Below are 19,979 nucleotides of genomic sequence, written 5' to 3' on the forward strand. Positions count from 1 at the left end.
TTGCAGTGATTTCACGGTATCTGAGAAGACATCCTTTGGGGGAAGAGTTCATTTAAAACCGACTCGCTCTCTTTAAAACGACTGAATTAATCAAGGGGCCACTCAAAAAAGTGCACGGATAAAATGCCCATCCCCACTATGGAGATTGCTGAGAATGTTTCGGGTCTTCTTACACTTGACATGACAGTTGAGAATGCTTGAAACATTTCCTGGAAATGTGTTGAACGTCAATGGGTGTATAACACACTTTTGTCCCAAATAAAACGGTCACATGTGCCACATATGTCGTCACATTTTAGTTCTCGATAAGAAAAAAGAGACAACTTGTCAGCCATTTTCTGTTTTATTCTTTATAAAAAGCTGTTTGGAGATCACATGTCGGTATCTATGAAGTCAGGTTATCTGATGGATGTACAATAAAGTTTTCTGTCATGGCTGCATGCACCGATGACAACAATCAGTTATATCATGTGGTATATGCTTATAAAAACACATTTATCATAATGTTAGGGTCTAAAATTGGCACTTTAAACTGGCTTGAAAATAAATCCCAAAAGACAGTTGGTTGCGGAGGGGCCTAAAAACCTCTTCAGCCTTTAAAGTTATGAATCGGGGAATATTTTATATATATAATTTTTTAACTTCAAAAATACAGGAGACTTCTAATGGCAATAAAAGAAGTGTTGACAAAATAAATCAAGATCTAACAGCATGGCAAATAAGAGTGAAAGAAAACATCCGATGGTAGACGGCACAGTTTTCATGATAAAATAAGTTAGGACTAAGAATGGTTGCATATCACTATACAAATAATTTATGTTTTTCACAGATATAGCCCTCATCTTTGCACCAACAGCAGATGCTGTAGGCCAATATTTTAAAAACGATTCCCCCCCAAATAAAAGTATTATAAATAAATACAAAAGGCAGAAAAATAGGCACTTTTTTAAACTATTGTGCTACTGCTCAATACTAGTTTTGCTTTGAGTTCTGGGACAAAACTATTCATGTGTTTAAAACTCGATGAACCTGCTTAAGTAGAATAAACACAGTGCAATGAAAAGACAGCCTGGTGCTGACACTAAATGGACAATTGAGCATGACTACGGTACATAGAGTCCAGGGGTGCCCAAACTTTTTGGATCGAAGATATACTTTTCGATCAAGTAACCTCCCGGGATCTACTATTACCGGCACATGCGCGCGCAGGCACACACGCGTGCACGCACACGCACGCCATGAAAGAGAAACAGCCTGAAACTGAGGCATGCGACGCACTTTTGCAGCCTGTTAACTATGGTAGCTCACACGTACCGTTTTAAAGTGCGTCCCTGGGCCCTCCTGGATTCCTATTCTTTGCTCGTGCCCTCGGTGAATTGTACACGAAGCAAACTCTGAATGAGAACAATGACGATAAAAGACAGAGCGCAACATTTCTGATCACGAATTGCAATTGCAGACTTCCGGTGACGTAATCACGCGCCACCGTAAATTCAAGATTTACCTGCTTTATTTTATTTTTTCAATATTTTTTGGGTGAAAATTAGACTGATAAGATGATTAGGGTGCAGTATACATACACACACAAAAAAATATTACAAACATGTACAAAGACGCACAAATGGTTGTTTGTTTTTTTTCTCCTCAACACTCCTCGGATCGACTTGGGACCCGTCTTAGATCTAGCGGTAGATCAGGATCGACCTAATGGGCACCCCTGACATAGACGCATAAACAAACACAACGCGCACACACTTTCACAGTGCCTACTGGCATCTCGAGTAACCACATTTTGGGAATGGGCGAAAGATGTGAATGTCATTGTGGGATTGTCAAGGGGCATACTTACTGAATGTGGAAACATGAAGGTGGAGCAGCGAACATCATTTGCATTGAAAAGAAGAGGGCACTACGATAAAGTGCTAACCTGAAACGTTTATCTCGATCAGAGATAGAGCAGTCCGCTTTAGCACTCTCGGGGACATCCATCGCCCAGTTCTAATAAACCACCTCTTGAACCAAGACTGATGATACGCTCCTATAGGGATGCGGTTTAACCTACTCTCGAGCTCTCTTCGCTATTATTTCAAAGAGACAGTTGGGAGGGGCGACCTCTCATCATTTCACTTAAAACGCAAAACACAGTCGGCTGTAGACACATTTGATAGCCGGAGTGTGCAACAAATTTCATTTCTGAGAAAGGGTTGTGTTGACCGTTCATAGTTAACACTAAACCAGAGCTACAAAAATCAATGGAGGGATACAGTACAGTACATTATATATGCATTGGTTCCAGGTCAGACAGCAGTAATGTAAAAAAAAAAAACGCAGGTCTAAAATCTCCCAAATATCATCATGCCAGTGAAATGCATTCGATGAGCCAAAAACGATCCGACTGCTCCACAGGCCTTTGAGGAGACAAAGAGAGGTTGATTTTCGCGAGTGGTATGTCGTACGTCGGAAGCGTTCCCGTACTTGTTGATTGAATTGGCCCTCAATGGATGTGACAGAATGGTCGTTTCTCCAATCACCGTTTAGCTTCTTCGCACAAGGCTTTGTGAAGTACAAGATCACGCGCACGTCTGCTGAGTGAAGAAACAAGGCAACCATTTTCACGCTTGGTGTCAACCTTGTGTTGTAGTACCGGACAACCTTTTATTTTCATACCCTGTATATACCCGAGAATAGAATAAAGTGTAAATAAGTCTGGTGGGGCAAAAGGAAAACTCTAGGCAAAATGTTTGGCTATTCAAGCTAGCGGGCACGTCCCTGATGACATAACCGTATTCGCTCTTTCTACACTGCCTCATCATGGCACACTTTTGGTAAGGTGCAAATGCACAAAATTAAGAGCAAGGCCTCCTGGGACACTACGCGATAGTGCATTGCTAAACACCGCCCTAGCCCCCGCGGCATTCTTCCACAATCTTTCTCAGAGGTTTCCCATCTGAGTCTCAGCCTTCGAGATCCTTTTGATCAAAGACAATATGATTGGCCAAATAGATGGCGACAATGCCTAAGACTACGGAGCAGGCAATATAGGTGGTGACTGATTGTGCGAACTGAGCAATGGTGCCCATGAGCAGGGTGGGGATAACCTGAGAGAGGAGGAAGGTGCTGTCTAAGATGGCAAAGTCCAGGCCCACGCCGCGGTCTTCGTACCCTGACTCCAGCTCCTCTGGCTCGGGGCCAGCGGAGCTCTGAGCTGAGCCGTTCTGGTTGAAGGGAGCAGAGGAGTAAATGTCCAGGCTGAGGAAGGCATTTCCAAAGGAGGGGCCAGCCGTGTTATTTAATATACTCTTCTCTTCCACTGGAGTCAAATAGTCTCGATTAGTTGTAAAACCATTTTTGCGGCTGTTTTTGGTTTTCCTTTTTGGCATATACACCTGGAGTGAGACGAGGCAGGTTGTAACAGCGCTCCTCCATATTTTACCCCCACCTCCCAAAAATAACATGACAATGGGTGCTTACCTTCTTCTCCTGGTGGTAGTGGCAAGTGAGTGTGTAGGGCAGTGTCTGCAACGCGGCGTATGCGTAGCCAGTGAGGCCGGCCATGGTTGTGACAAGGACCACACTTTTGGACATGCAGATGACCAAAGCAGACACGGTGAAGCTCACCATGCTGCTCAGGTAAACCCAGCGGGACCCAAAGCAGCGAACCATTCGACTCATGATCATTGAGAAGAAGGTTGAGGTAACACACTGCAGAACCAAACCCAAACTTCCCATGCGGATACCTGAAAGAAGAATAGAAATTGTGTTAGAGCAGGTGATATGAAGCTCACGGCTCTTCTCATTGAACGAAGGAGAAGGAAAAGCCAGATGTTAGATACAATTACATGCCAACAATATGATGGAGGAGTTTCCACCCCCACGCCCTTTTTTCCCCCCTTTTCCATTTTTAATTGTTTTTATACTGCCATTTCCAGTTTAAAACTGTTGCGTCCCTTTTGCAGCTACATTCAAATGTATCCAAAAGTGAGAACCAAATGCATGAATAGAGCCAAGCCTGTTACAATGTCAATGTTAAAAGTGGAACTTCTGTCTGTTCGGAACCAGTCAACCCTTTAAACACAAAGGAAAGGAGAAAGCTCAAAGAACTTCTTAGATCATCGCATGAACCTTAGATAAATCATTAGAAAGCATTTGAGGGGGGAACACACAGGCCAGCATGTATTTACTGAATGAAGCAATGTGCCTCCAAGTCTGACCCACTTGGCTGGCCGCATAACTATTACGCCGAGGTCCTGCCAAAGGACAAATAGAGAATCTGAACTACAAAAAAAAAAAGTGAAAAAGGACGGCCCGTAGAGACTTAGAAAAAAGCCATGTATTGACACTTTCACCTGAACAAAGATTGACCAAGAATCAGTCCAAGTTACGCTTAAAAACGAGTCAGTATTTCAGTTTCTAACCTGTCAGATAGATTTTTTTTTTAAGTTGTATAATGACAGGATAGCAACCGCATTTTCAGTCATATGGTTGTGTGTTTGGACAAAAGGCTCAACATTTGGAAAAATCTATATAAGATGTCCCAGCTCCATGTTTAGAAGCAAACCATTTCTGGGGGTGGCAGCAGCACATTGAACACTGTTCGTGCAAAGTTCAGCCTTGGTGCACATCGTCACTTATGTGAAAGAGTATTCGGATCATATTACTTTGGGCATTCAAAGCTGGAGAGTTGACTTGATATGACAGAAAATGACTAAACTCTGACCGGACTGAAAAGAACTAAACCAAATTAATAAACAGCGACATTGCACTCCATAATTATTGGCACCCCTGGCAAACATGTCTTTTTCAGATTCGAATGCATCAGTTCTTTTTTCTAAATAATATAAGTGAGCTTTTGTAGAGGGGACAAAAAATCCCACATCAAAGAATAATTCAATCAAATCATGTGCCACAATTATTAGCACCCCTGATGTTAACAGCTGACAATCCTTTTTTCCAACAAAGCAGCGCCTAATCTTTTCCTATAATGTTTCAAAAGATGGGAGAACACAGAACAAAAAAATAAGCTCTTCAACCATTCGTCTTGGTGCAATTTCTCTACATCAGCCAGCAACCTGGGTCATCTCCTCATTAGCTAACACCACTGAACATTTTGATGACATTGAAAGGCAACATATTTTCTGGTGAAGAGGTAAGAACATCTTTGCAACAAGAAAGTAGAAACAAAATACATTTTAAATTGAGCGCTCACTGTGGTAAATGGATCGGTGCAACGACAGTGTAAACACGAACAATTTAGTCAAACAAACAAACAATGCAAACAACAAAACAGGTTGGCATTACATGAGTGAGAGATGAAAACCATACCAAGAGTAAAAGTCTTTTTGGATTAAAACATCAGAGTTTGCGCCACCAGGAACGGAAAAAAAAAAAAAGAAAAAAGAAAAATCTCTCTGACCTTCATCGTATCTTTGTCTGGGCACACTTCCTGGTGCTGCACTGGGAACTCCACCGTACAGGCCTTCGCCCACAAAGACTGTGAAGAAGAGCATGAAGGACATGACGGCCATCCAGCTGCAGAGCTGAGCCACGCACAGCTGCCACATCACTCTTGGGACATGGCAGTAGCTCCTGTAAATGGCGGGGGTCATGGACCAGCATGTTCTCAGCAAGCAGAGCAGAGGTCCAGACTTGAGCAGCCTTAGTTTGCACTTAAGCAGGTAGCAGAATGAGCAAGGCGCACCACACCGGCCAGCTTCCAATGCACCGGCCGCTGGTTCCAGCAAAGATGAGGCCCCAGGCGAGCCCTTGATGGCACCGGACGGTTCTTCGGAAACCTTCATAGTGATGAGTAGGCTGGGAATGAAGATCAGGATGAGGAGAAAGAAGAGGCACTGGTCCTGGCCTCCAAGGTAAACGGAAAGCAGGCTGTGGCTCCAGTCCAGTGCAGGAAGCAAATATCCCACACAGCCGCCCAAGCTAACCATGAAGGAGAACATCGCAAAGGCTTGGTTACAGTCCTCCCCGTCTCGATACAGGTCTGATAGGAGCGCCTCCAATGGTGTGAAGCAAACTTGTCCACAAAAGTCAAGAAGGCCAATTCCAAGGATGAGGAAAGCAACCTAAAGCGGAGAAGCACGTAAATAACATTAGCCTTGGACAGGTCTTTGGATTTCCCATGTCACAGTCATTTAGCAATATCTGATGGTGCGTGCTTTCACACAACCGACATTTAGTCCGTTTTTTCCCCCATGCTAGTTTGCTTGGTCAAGCATGAACATAGTCACTCAACTTTGAAGCGGACCGCATCAACTGATCCAAGATCATGGCCCCTACTAAATTGGCTTTGGAACCTTATTTGGTGTTCACAGAGATATAGTTCCGCAACAAGCATTAGCCTTTGTTGACTTAAAACTACATTTATTACTCTGCTACAGAAGGGGGGTCCTAACTACAGCCCGAGGACCATTTGTGGCTGCCATCCATTTTAAAGACCCCACAGCATAAATGACATTTGACACAGCCTGCAACGGTAATGCAAAAAGTGTCAGAGCTAAAAGGTTGGCTGGTTTGTGACGGCCACCAAGAGTTTATATGAAGCTCATCTTGATGAGCAAAAACGCATGGAACTATTTACGACCAAAGCAGTGAGTGACATTTCTCTACATAACACCCCAGTACAGCAAATGAGAATTTGATTTGAGGTTAGTTTGCTGTGCTTTCTCTTCCATGTCGAGGTCTGATTTGTGAAGACATCACAGTTATCGATCATCAAGAAAATACTGCTATAAGGATTGTCCACTTTCTCCAAATTGCTCGCGTTTTGCCCCTCAACGACTGGTGATGTGATTCAGATGCTGCGCAGAGCAGGGATGGATCCAGTCTCGCGGTATTCTGAAGGATCTTAAACTACTTTATACCATTATAACCTTTCAAAGAAAGCTTAATTGTGTCAGGGTTTTTTTCAATAATGAAGACATATTAAAAATAATACACCCTGTAATTGCTTGATGGGTTGGCAGGTACTTTGGGGTGAAAAACCAATCAGACCTCAATCTCCTCAAATTGAAAAAATGAGCAAAGCAGGTCTGACCCCAAACAACGCAATTTGTGGGTAGCATTGGCTACCCACAAAACAAATGGCTGGGACCTCTTATTTATCAGGTCGGGATGGAGGCCATCATTTGGAAATAATTTTCCCAAGACATGTACTTAAAAGTGATCACCGCTATTTACTGATGTACCGGAGCCTGATAGGTGAGGTAGGTTTGAGTGATTTAAAAATACAACAAAACAGCGCCTCCACCTAAGGAACCTTCATAGGCAAAAGCAAAAGCACACAGTGGATGTCAGTGAATGGTGCGTGCGCTGATCATTGCAAACAACCTCATCATCTTTTCCTTTCCGTTTGTCTTGTATATCCAGATCAAAACCCAAGACGGAGTCAGTAGATGTGTGGGGCTACGGAACGAGCAATTTTGCAGATTAGCCGCTGGCGTGAACGAAGGGCACTCAAGTTCTAGGGCATATGGGGGACAGTCAACTCATTCCAGATTACATTCGTAAAGTCACCAACCTGGAAGGTGTGTCCTCCCCAGGCAAGGTGTGCAGCCAGGATGTCAGCATGGGGAATGATAAAAAGGGACAAAAGGACTCCCAGAGACAGCAGCCAGATGAAGGGCTTCCTTCTTCCGTAACTGCTGTTGCAGTTGTCACTGGCTGAGCCAATCAAAGGGGTGAACAGGAGGCCAAGCACTGGGCCAATACCTGCGAATAAAACACATCGAAGGATCGAGTCAAAGCAGAAAGTGAAGTAGTAGGACGCTGCTCATATACCGTATTGGCCCGAAAACAAGACTGCCCTGATTCTAAGACGACCCCCCTCTTTTCAAGACTCAAGTTTGAAAAAAGACTTTTTGAACACCAAATTAATTTTTGTTCAGAAAATAATTACAGTACATCTGAAACAAATGATTATAACAATACATTTGAGAGAAAAAGCATGTTATTTTGCCTCCTTCAAATCTTAATATCTGAACATTTAAATATGTAAACTAAAGTGCAATCACATTCGTAAATGAATGGCTTCTGGTTTTTGAAGTGTAAATTACATCAAAACTTCTCCTCAGCTGCCGGTTAACTTGGCCGATCTTCGACCCACTTTTCTCCAGATTGTCGCTATGTTTCTCCATTTTCTGTTATCCCTTCTATTCTTTTCTTTTTTTTCTTACCGCTATTTTTTATTTTTCGTCTTCGTGCTACTGCCATTTTTATTTTTATTCTTCGTGACAGGGGTTCACATTGGCCTGGGGAGTCAAGTTCAGCATTCGCTTCAGTGGTATCTGGCGCTATCTTGCGTCGTGAATGTGTATAATGTCTAGATCCCAAAGATAAGACGACCCCCAGTTTTTCAGTCTTATTTCAATGCAAAAAACACCGTCTTACATTCGGGCCAATACGGTCGTTTCATAAAAATGTCTCGCATAAAAACATGGCTTCACCTTTATCGTTGTATCTCCAAAATACGCCAATTTTTCTGCTGCTCATATCATTCTTGTACTTTATACTTGCTCTGTGGTGTCTGTTTCATGTTCAAGTGCCACCACAGTGACCATACATGTACAATACAGTGGATTTGTATTTATTGTTGTTGAATTATGTTAGACAGCCACCCAGTCTTGCCCCAGTCGGTGAATAAGAACAGACTTATATGAACCGGTGCGTGGTGGAAAAAAAAAAGGTTGGGGACCACGAGTGTAGAGTACATACAGGTTCACCACAGAGAGGGGCAGGCCGGTAGTAAGGGAGACAAGTTAACTGCGGCTTGTCGTCACCTCAGTCCTGCAGCTGTGGAGGCCGATCACAACAAGTTTCACCAGCTACAGCTGTTCACGCAGCTATTTGCTCAAAACTCATGCGCGGGTATACGCACACGCACAGACAGGCAAGGCAATAATAATAATAATAATAAGAAGAAGAAGAAGAAGAAGAAGAAGAAGAAGAATGATCACAATAGATCAGATTTATATGGTGCACCAAAGTGGCTTTCCATCTCCAGAAAAGGAAAGCAAATTTCAATTTAGCCCAAATACTACATTTTGTGCTGCCTTTAACAAAATGAGACAGCAGTCATTTATAAAGAGTAGTTAGTCCAGTCCTGAGAGAGCAAACCACTGAAAGAAATATTACGCAGAGCGCTGAGCAACCAACAAATTGCTATTAGATAAAGAAGAAAGCCATTTGAGAACCTAACACTAGCTCGGGGCAAAGTGGCATTTAGCCTCCAGAGACACAATATCCATTTTCATTCAAATAACACTCAGACCCTCCATTATAATAATAGGATTGTCGAATAAGACTGAGTGCCATTCCCAAATTGCTTTGCCGCACAGCCTCTTTGCAAAGAACATCCCAATGAAATCATTTCAAGCCAACAGAGAAACTAAAGGCAGTTTACACAATTGAACATGCAAACTATTTATCTTATCTAAAAGACATTGTTTGGGTGTTGTGGAACCAACCACTATCTGTACGTCACATGACGTTTAAAATTAGCTGCTTTAAGTGAGCACCATGTGAATGGCATTTAGGGTGACCTTAAGTTAGTTATTCACGAACATATTTCAACTGTGCATGTGTATATTTGCTTCATCCATCCATCCATTCTGGCTTGAACATGCAGTACCAAAAACAGCCACAAACCCCGACACCAAATTCAGGACTAAAAAAAGAAATAAAAATCACTATCAAAATGACACAAAACATCCTCCCATAACTTAACATACGACTTTCAAAAAAAGTAAGGTTGAACCCGATACCTATTGTCAGCTGTTTTGGAATATGGCTTAGAAGTTAGGAAAGATTTAACTTCCGGTTTTGAGCCTCTATAGCTGTGAAACTAATCAACCAAGAGAAACCATATTTCGGAGAATGTTTTAAACCGACACCAGAGATCGAGGCAGACGTAACAAAAGCCTTTTACCCGCAAAACTGAGAGCTCAACCATGCTTCAAATTTGCTATTTAATTTTAAAAGCCACATTTTGGGACCACACCATACAAGATTATATTTGAACTACACCACCGCTGACATTGCATGTCTGGAGGCTATTAGTCACAGATATACACTGTAGAAAATTTGAAGGTGACAGGTTTCCAGATATTGCCGTTTAAAAATGGATTTTCACAGTATGATGCCAAAAACCACGTAAACTACTCTTCATTCAATGATTTTCTTGTTTTCATTCTTTTTTTTTTAATGTGGACCTTTAGAAGGAAAAAAAATAAGAGTGGAAATGCCTCGTGTGTCTCATCTCTGGCAATTTTGCGCTCTTTCCTGCCTTTCCATTCCTGAACACACTACCCCAACAAACAACTGATGATTTGAACGATCATGTTTTAAGACCACAATAGAAAAGAGGGGCAAAACCTACCACGCCCAGAAACAATGAAACAATTTACATGGCAAGGTCACAACTTGGTTGATCAGCCAAATTTAGAGTGGATTGTCCATTTCATTGTTAAGGCATTAAATAATTACTGTAAATAATGAGCCACCCCGTACATTTACTCTGAGTTGTTCATATTCAGGCCTGTAGCCAAAGACAATGGAAGGCTATAAAATTGCACTCATGACTTTGGTAATTAAACAACTCCTTAATGAACAACCCAAAGAGAAGGCAAGTGCAATTGAAGGCATTTCGAATTCTGACAAAATGTAACGCATACGGGGGCAAGAGTATGTGTGTATGTAAACTAAGGAAAGCAGAATGTGCAACCTAGTGAGAAATGATGAGAGAGACACTCTAGCTCAAGTTAAGCGTGTGCATAGTCAGAGTGCAAGGTTGTCAAAGGGGTGGAACACCGTCCCTCAGAACCCCACAATGTTCCTTGATAATGATAACGACAAACCTCGATTATTTGTCCATCGTGAACTTGAAACCTTCGTAACTCAGTGTAAAATGTTACAAAAGATTCAAAAGGTTTGCTTTCTTCTTAAAGTGACAAAATTCATGTCTTTAAAGTCATATAAAAAATATTACCGGGGATTTTGTCATTATGACTGTTTGATTTTAGGGCCTGTTGAAATGGAAACAGTGGCTGGAAAATCCCTCCATACAGAAAAAAGGCTAATCACAATCATTCTTGAAGTTGCATCGATGGCATATTTTGACAGCACTCCGCTTAATAGAACACCGGTTAATAGAGTAATCCGCTTAATAGAGCAAAAGGCTCTGGAACCGATTTGCCTAATGCAATTTCCTATAAAGATACTCCGCTTAGTAGAACAGATCTCCGCTTAATAGAACAGGCCGTAAGCAATGAACATTGTAAACTAGTGGTTTTCGAAGTGTAGCTATCGCGATACTGTACCACTCTCGCGAGAAAACGCGGTAGTTCTAGCCGTATACAGTAACAGGTAGCACGCGTCACTCCACACATAGACACACGCACGTCACAATGGCTTCAACTTCATTCAAGAGACGAGGGCTATCACCTGCGGATAAGAAGGACATACTCAGACGATACGATGCATTGCCGGATTCTCAGAAGGATTGTACGCCCGCGGTTTCCAGGACTTCCCTCTTATCCAGCGCATTGAGAGGGAAGTCAACCGCAAAATTACGGACTCCTGTTTCCAGACAAAAGTAACGAAATTTTTCTCGTGATTTGAGATGTTTGACTGAAGTTGATTAAAGTTGTTGTTTGATTAAAGATATGGACGTCCACAGTCGAAATATCTCTAACTCGTCAGCAGGGGGTTTTCTGCGTGCATAACTTGGTCGTCGACGTGTCTGAAGGTGTACCTAATAAAGTGTCTCCGGTTAATAGAAACCCCGCTTAGTAGAACAGAAGCGCTTCGGCCCAATGGTGTTCTATTAAGCGGAGTGCACTGTATTATTAGTTGATTTGTAATCATTTTTTAATGTCCCGTTTTGTTGTGTTCTGAGGAATATGAAGCCTGAATCACTTTTTTTCATGATCATTAATGTCACAGCAAGTAAGTTATTAAGAGTCACAACACCCCTGAGTTGGGCAATAACTGGTTCTTTAAAAGTAAGGTTTTGATTCTTTGTTGTCAGTAAAATGCAAGCAACTGGTGCCACTTTAGCCATTAGGACCAATTTAGCACCAGAACGTCTTTGGTGGGAACCTTTAAAATAGTATTCATACTTGGGTAAGCAGATCTGTTATAAGTAACCACTTACCATACATTGTAAATAGCACAGCCACCTTATGCAGCATATATGCAGTTGCATATATCTATATTTTATATTGCATTCTGTATTGCATACAGTTCTTTTTCTGAAACTTTGTTTTTCTTTTCTACCCCCCTTCAATTGTGTTGCTTAAGATTGCAGATTTCTCCATTGTGGGACAAATAATATTTTCTTATCTTATCTTATATTATCTTACCTAAAACCATCGTCATGTAACGCTCCTCCACACCGGCCTCCAGCAGCAGTGGTGGCACATATGTGATTCCTGCTGCCACACAGATCTCCAGGCCACAGGTAAGGGAGTTCAGCAGGACCAGACGCCACTGAGACCTCCATCCAGGCATATTTACAGGGGGCTGGATTGCCTTTCCTACCCTCTTGGATGACCACTTGCAGGGGAGGAGGGGGGGAGATGTTAACTTTGGGGAGGCAGATGAGGCCGCCGGGGACAGGCAGCAACAAAGACACGTCGATGTCTTCGATGACCTGAAGGATTCATCCTCTTTTCAGCATTTTGGATCTGAGGACGAGAAAGATAAAACACCATCCAAATCAGCACCCAAACCACATCGTGGAGCATTCCTCTTGAAGTAACAGATCCTGCACCTACAGGAGCTGTCAGTGACGGTTACTGTCTTTTCACAGGAAATCTCGGCATTTTCCAAGATATTGTCAAAACCAGCGACAATCAAAACGATTTGATTTGATGGATCCTCGCCAACAGCTTTGGGGATAGCAGGAACAACAACATCAAGCGGAGAGGAGATGAGTCAGAGTAAGCAATGCAATGTGGCAAAGACACTAAAACATTTGCCAAGAGATTTCTGCCTCCCACTGCTGCTTTGCTTGTCTTTTAGAAGTGTTGAAACACCTACTAGAAGACATTTCAGAGTCTGTCCTTCTCCAATCTTCGCACAGTTAACCAATCACCATGCCAGCAACTAATGAGAGCACATTTCATGTGCTATCCACAGTCTTTCGCACCTTGTCCTCGAAGCAAAACAATCTTTTGGAGAGAAAAAAATACCTGCTGTGCAATTTACACAAAACATGGCATCTCAGAGTTGGACTTACCACGCCAAAGGTGAACCGCAACATCTGCATCCTTGGTATTTTATGCACCCTACCCGTCGTCAGGAAGCAAGGCAACCACACATTTATGCATCTTTCTTCCATTACTCAGGCGCCGTATTTTCAAGATATACCCATTTACAGATGACATATGTCAATCTTGTCGGACCTTCCTCTTGACCTAGGCAGTTTAGAGAGATCAGTCTGTGCTGTAACCAGCAACATACAGGTACATGACTTCAAGACTAAAATAACCTAACATCGATTTAATGTGACGTCAAAATGGGACATACAAAAAGTAGAGTCCAGACATGCATTGCCGTCATCAGTTCAAACTGTTTTTTAAAGCAGACAGAATAGGAGGAGTGAGAACACAGACAGCTATATCTGTGTTTGGTGTGATATGCTGCCCATCTGTTCCTTCCAGGGGAACAGCAATGAGGTCATCATCTCTTTTGTGGAAAATGACTGATTGTATTGCAATACAATACAGCATATTGTTAAAAAAAAAAGATTTCTCTTTCTTGTGTGTAATAAATGAACTCACACCACCCAGCCGCCAACCACATAGCAACGTGCTTAACAACCAAGATGCTTTTGTTTGGCAATCTCCGGCGGGTGACGACATTTAGAGAATGCCGAGTCGCCAGTCGACACAAAACAGTTGTGATTTTAAACAAGATGACAAATTGATGTTCCTAAAACGCTGGTTCAATGATAGGCATAATTCAATATTACTTGAAGCACTGTTGTATTTATTTTAATTCTTTGCACTTAACTTTAAACTTAAAATGGCATGACAACCAAATATTTTGGATGGTATTTATTTGGCCACTAAATTTGCCTGCATTTTGGAAACAAATATCTAAATTATAGACAAATTAAAAAAAAATCTCTCTCGGGATATATAATTTTGTGTAAACTCTTGATATCAATCATACTCTATATTACAAGCGTCCTACAGTAAGTATGGCTGGGAACAGAGAAGGGGAAAGAAATGTTCCAGGATGACGTCGGAGACAACCACAGTTGAGACTGTGGCTGTAGGGTGGGTTCCTTGTGTTTTTGGCTCAAATTGAATGACTGCAGCATTTTGGTACTCCTCCCTTCTATGTTTCTGCACCCTTAAAGTGCCTGAAAGATGGACTAAAGGTTCTAGAAAATCCGTACCAGATAGCACAATAAAGACTAGAGGCCCATAACAGCAGTTAAGCTAGTATTTACATTGTACTTATCAGTCCAATGAAAAGGTACTACATCTTTTCGTTACTTGGTAACCTAAGAATACTGTCTACAATTTGAATTTGTCAGTCAAATAGTAACTTGTACCACATAAAAGAGTCATTGACATGAGTTGCGTTGTTGCTACATCATCAACGCTTCAATAAGGGATTTTATTCATGACAGATATTTGATCAGTGGAGAAAACAAAATGAGAATATTAGCAACAAGCCTCCTCCAACTGGTGCTGTCCTTAAAATGTTAAGTTGGTCACATGCTTTGTGGTGAAAGGCATGGTCAGAGGTCACAGTGACGGATGCGAGTTTAAGATTACGTGCTGGGGGCTGGGGTCAACGCTGCTGGGGCCGGGGTGGGCGTGGTCTGGCTGTGATTGACAGCAACAGTGAAACTATGACTGAAATAATTTCTATACTATGACAAGCTGTGCTAAATAAACTAAGCAAATGCTATGCTAATAAATCACTAACCTGAAAATCTATATAAAGATGTTCGCAAACGCTACTATTCCGACTCCATCTCACGACAGAGGCATGTACGAGACTGCTCCATTTATATAGCCCACAGGGCGAGGGACACGCAGCTACAGCGAGACAGCACCACAGACATATACAGTATACGAACGGAACCAACAATGTCGCTTACTCACCGTCGAAGGAAGTGAAGCCACCGGCGGCCATCTTATGTTGCCATTTGCTAAGCATGCCTAATTCAAATACATTAATTTCTCCATGGCATTATTTTCTGTTGCGAAAACTCCACTGTTTATGGCATATAGTTGAACAATAAGACTATATGCACATTTCAGTGTTAAGAATGAAATTTTAAGTTTTCTCTTATCATGCATATCTTTGAGTGCTACTCAAAGATGTGTCAGCATCATGCCATCAGGACAACCTTTGCTGCGATATGTAAATGTCTATTTTCACGACAATAGGGCGCACTTTGAAGTCTTACATTTTCTGCAAAATGGGCGACTAATAACGTGGGGCACCTAATATATTTACAGAGTTCCAAAAATTTTTTATATTGCTGTGTGACTTCAATGAGCGCTCCGCTTGACTGTCTGATGTTATGCAGACACGCTGTTTATATAGTGGAAAGGCGGACGTAACTGAGGACGGCATGTGAACGTTAAAAGGGGTGGGGGGTGGGGGGGGCCTGAAAGAGACGTTAAAGGCTGGCTGCTGGTACGTGGATTGGACAAAACAAATTTGGACCCCTGAGAATGGCACTTACGAAGAGACAGGCTTACGAAGCACAGTTCAAACTTCAAGCAATCAGTGACCCGGAAGAATATGGCAATCAAGCTGCCGGTACGTGGATTGGACAAAACAAATTTGGACCCCTGAGAATGGCACTTACGAAGAGACAGGCTTACGAAGCACAGTTCAAACTTCAAGCAATCAGTGACCCGGAAGAATATGGCAATCAAGCAGCCGCGAGAGAATTTAGGATAAACTAATCCATGATCCACAAGTGGAGGAAACAGAGAACAAGCTTCGCCAGGTCAAGAAGACAAAACTGAGTTTCCGCAGAAACAAGGCAAGGTGACCTGAGTTGGAAGACCAACTCGAGCAATGAGTTCACTGTAACAGAAGAGTCGCCGGGAGAAGCGTCTCTACAGTCACCATTTGACTGAAGGCAAAAACGTGTGCAGAAGGAATGAAAATCGAACATCTTCATGGAGGTCTGTCTTGGCGCTTTTGTTTTATGAAACAATGCCAACTATCCGTCCGGGCAAGGACTACCATGGCGCAGCAACTTCCCTGTGGCCTACAGGGAAAACCTGACCACGTTCTGCTCCCAATGCCATAATAAGATCGCCGACAAAGACACCCAGGCCAACTACATTACCAACATAGACGAGGTGCAGCTCACTTTCGACATTCTGGTGAACCACACCGTCGAAAAGAAGGGGACCAGCGATACGCTAAATGGGACACGAGAAGTCTGCTTTTACTGTTGTGCTTGTGTGCCATAGCAAGAACAGTGATTTTTAAGAGAAAGAGGCTTGAGGAAGAAATTCCAACCGCTGGATATCGGTGTAAACAGAGCATTCAAAGTGAAGTTGCGAGCGGCGTAGAAGCGATGGATGAGAGACGGCGAACACAGCTTTAAAATGACTGAACGCAGAGCTTTCAGTCATTTTTGAGGAGCAGCAACAAGACTGACTCTGACACTGACGAGAGGGAACTTGGCGTGTTTGATTGGCCTAGCCGTTCATTTCGAATGCAGAAGATGAGGACTTTGATGGATTTGTGGATGAGGATTGATCCAAATATAACGCGAGTACAGTGTTAAATACTTCACTACAGTATGAATTCAGTTTCGCTCCTGCCAGTTTTTGAAATACAGACGCTAGCATCCATGCCTGCATGCTACCGTATTGTTTAAACCAGCGTATGAAACTGTATACTGTACTTGTTTTATTTTTATCGTGTTCAAACGAGAGAAATGTGAGAAAATGTACATGGTGGGGTTTACAGCTTTAATACATATAGCATAATTGGAAAAAATAATGTTATATATATATTATATATATATTAAAAACCATTTTCTCACTTCACGGATTACACCAATAGCGGGTTAATTCTGTTAACCTCTGTAGTGTGGGACTAGATAGCGAATGAAGGGTTAGGGGATAAGAGGATATTCGGACACAGCCAATGTCTTCAGTGGAAAAAAATAAAGTAACAAGTTGTTAGTTTGAATGTCGAAGTTGTTAGTTGCCAGTGGCAACGCAAGATGGCTGGCCTCTGGCTTCAGGGGCAAGGGGTCTATTGATAGTCCATTCATATACAAGACCATAATGCTGTCTCGCTGAGGCTGCGTGTCACACGCTCGCTTGCTCCCTCAATCTCTCTCTCTCTCTCTCTCTCTCTCTCTCTCTCTCTCTCTCTCTCTCTCTCTCTCTCTCTCTCTCTCTCTCTCTCTCCTCATTCCATTGGCAAAATAACTGCCATTGGCTGGCTTGGACAGCGGACAGCACACACACGGGAAATCCACTTCCGTGTTAGCTCGAGATGCTATTCATCTTATATATAAATGATATCTGCAAGGTCTCTACTATTAAACTAAATAAATATGTATATTTATTTAGTTTATATAGTTTATATAACTATATATAAACTATTTAAATGTGTCCTATTTGCTGATGATAGAACTTTCTACTGTCCTGGAATAAATCTGAAACAGCTCCTGACAACCGTGGAAAACGAATTAAATTAAAAAACTGGTTCGATAGAAATAAATTGTCACTTAACCTGAAAAAATCGAAGTTCATTGTTTTTGGCACAAGACCAATCAAACACCAAGCTAAAATTATGGTAAACTCAATTGAAATAGAAAGAGCGTATGAAACCAAGTTTCTCGGATTAGTAAGACTCAAAACTATGTTGGAAACCACATATCGATAACGTAAAAAGAAAAATAGCCAAGACCGTAGGGATCCTCTACAAAACCAAGGAAGTGCTAAATAAGATCTCTTTGTACACATTATACACTTCATTATTATTACCATATATGACCTACTGTGTGGAAATATGGGGAAATGCCTGCAAAACAAACACACTCCCTTTTCTCAAACTACAAAAAAAAGCAATTTGAATTATTAATAGATCAAAATATACGGAACCCACAAATCCACTATTTATCAAATTAAATACGATGAAATTTTATGACCTGGTTGACTTTGAAGTCGCCCAATTAATGTACAAAGCACACAATAACCTGCTCTGCCAAAACATTCAGAAGTTTTTCGAAATTCGAGTAAGCATCTATGAATTAAGAGGTACCAACTTATTCAAAAAACTCAAAACAAGAACAAACATCAAGCAAAGAAGTGTATCTAGCAAAGGTGTTAATCTATGGAATAATCTCGAAACGGACCTAAAAATGAGTAAATCGCTTGCTGAGTTCAAAAACAAATTCAAAAAAATAGTACAAACAACCTACATCAATCAGAGTTAAAATGATAAATTCTAAACATTAAATATAATGATAAATCAGAACTAAGTTGATAAATAGAGAAAGGTATTGAAATATCCATTATGAATACAAGAGAAAATGGACACAAGAGTGCCAGGGTGAGGATGTATATAATCCCGATACAAACCAAAAGTTGTGAAAATATCACGGTTAAGGGTAAAGTATGAGCCCTAATGGAGACTTCTTACTTTTTCTTTTCTGATTGATATAAAAATGATTTAGTAGATATAAACGCATAACGGGGTAGGACTAGATACGTTTTTTTACTTCATCCTACTCCCTTGAACATAATAACTGTGTTGAATGAAGACTGATTTCTTTCTTTTTACGTTTTATCGACCTTATTTTCTGTCAAATTATTACTGTATATGTTTATGTTCAATAAACAAACAAACAAGATGCGAACAAGGTTACGAGACACAGCCATGTGCTGTCAAGTAGTTATGCTTCACATATATTGCATTTTAGAACATTACGTTTCTATATTTACAATTTCACAATTACCAGTGGATAAAAGAGCGAAGCTTGGAGCAAAAGTGGTGTATTACATGCATCTGTCCTTGGGGGTAGGCATATATGGCATTGGAGTAATCCAAAAAGTATGTAAAAGTCATCAATTTACATTACTTGAATACTATGCTACTTGGATTCCATTAGTAATCACATTCTTTTTTAAACAGGTCATGTATCAAAATAGATTTTTTAGAGTCCACCCTTCAAGCTTGGAGAAAACCACCTTAAAGCAAAACTTCACCAACTTGTGATGATCTAATATCTGTGAGCCTGCTCACCTTTGACTGAGGCCAGCAACATTTTAAGGAGTTGTCAGTTATTGCAAATACGTAATACAACACAATGCGCCACAGAGCTGAGCCGTGGAACCTATTGTGAATCAGTCAGACTGTTAACCTGGCTCCCTGCATAATGTTGCATACGAGGGTTGTTGTGAATGGAGAGGACTGCTGGGAGTTGATTAAAGAGTTAATGAGTTTTCTTCAATCAAGATCAGGTCCATTTACATGGGGTCAATAAAGCAGTTACGGTCGTTTATTTTTCCTCAACGGATAAATTAAGTCCATAATCTAATTTGGTTAGATCAACAATATGAATCAGTTGGTGGTTAATACTTTTCGGGTGCAACGTTTTTTTTTTTAATTTATTCCGATGAGAAGGGTTTTACATGGTATAACAATTGTTTTGTTTTATATGGATATGTACGAGGATATCCTTTCAAAGTAAAGCAGCCATGAAATACATGTTTGAATTACAGGAGATTTTATGGAAACAGATTGTAAACCATAATGTAATGAAGTATTGTGAAAAATGATACTCATCACTCATGGGCTCAAGGAAGAAATGATACATACCGCTGTTAATGGATAATCCTCTCCATAGAGAATCGGAGAGCAGTCCTGGCCAAGCTGTTTAGCTTCTGGCTCCACTGTCTGACTATCTTTCTTTATCCTGCTTCGGTCTACATCGACTGTTCCCTCCTCTACTGAAT

General features: G+C 41.3%; 1 protein-coding gene across 2 annotated transcripts in view; it reads right to left on the minus strand.

Moving 5' to 3' along the window:
* Positions 1–324: 324 nt before the first annotated feature.
* The window catches only part of slc45a3 (solute carrier family 45 member 3), a 30,924-nt gene continuing 11,269 nt past the window's right edge, over positions 325–19,979 (minus strand). Inside the window, exons 1-6 of one of the 2 annotated variants that reach the window (XM_052061721.1) lie at positions 19,843–19,978; positions 12,372–12,695; positions 7,532–7,722; positions 5,414–6,077; positions 3,472–3,737; positions 325–3,386 (exon numbers count right to left, since the gene is read on the minus strand). In XM_052061721.1, the coding sequence (XP_051917681.1) occupies positions 2,955–3,386; positions 3,472–3,737; positions 5,414–6,077; positions 7,532–7,722; positions 12,372–12,519 (1,701 nt within the window). In that variant the 5' untranslated portion in view covers positions 12,520–12,695; positions 19,843–19,978 and the 3' untranslated portion in view covers positions 325–2,954. Of the gene's footprint in view, positions 3,387–3,471; positions 3,738–5,413; positions 6,078–7,531; positions 7,723–12,371; positions 12,696–19,842; position 19,979 lie in introns of those variants that run through there. The other variant, XM_052061720.1, reaches the window with a different exon arrangement.

Source organism: Hippocampus zosterae, chromosome 3 (assembly GCF_025434085.1).
Source record: "Hippocampus zosterae strain Florida chromosome 3, ASM2543408v3, whole genome shotgun sequence".
NCBI classification, from domain to species: domain Eukaryota; kingdom Metazoa; phylum Chordata; class Actinopteri; order Syngnathiformes; family Syngnathidae; genus Hippocampus; species Hippocampus zosterae.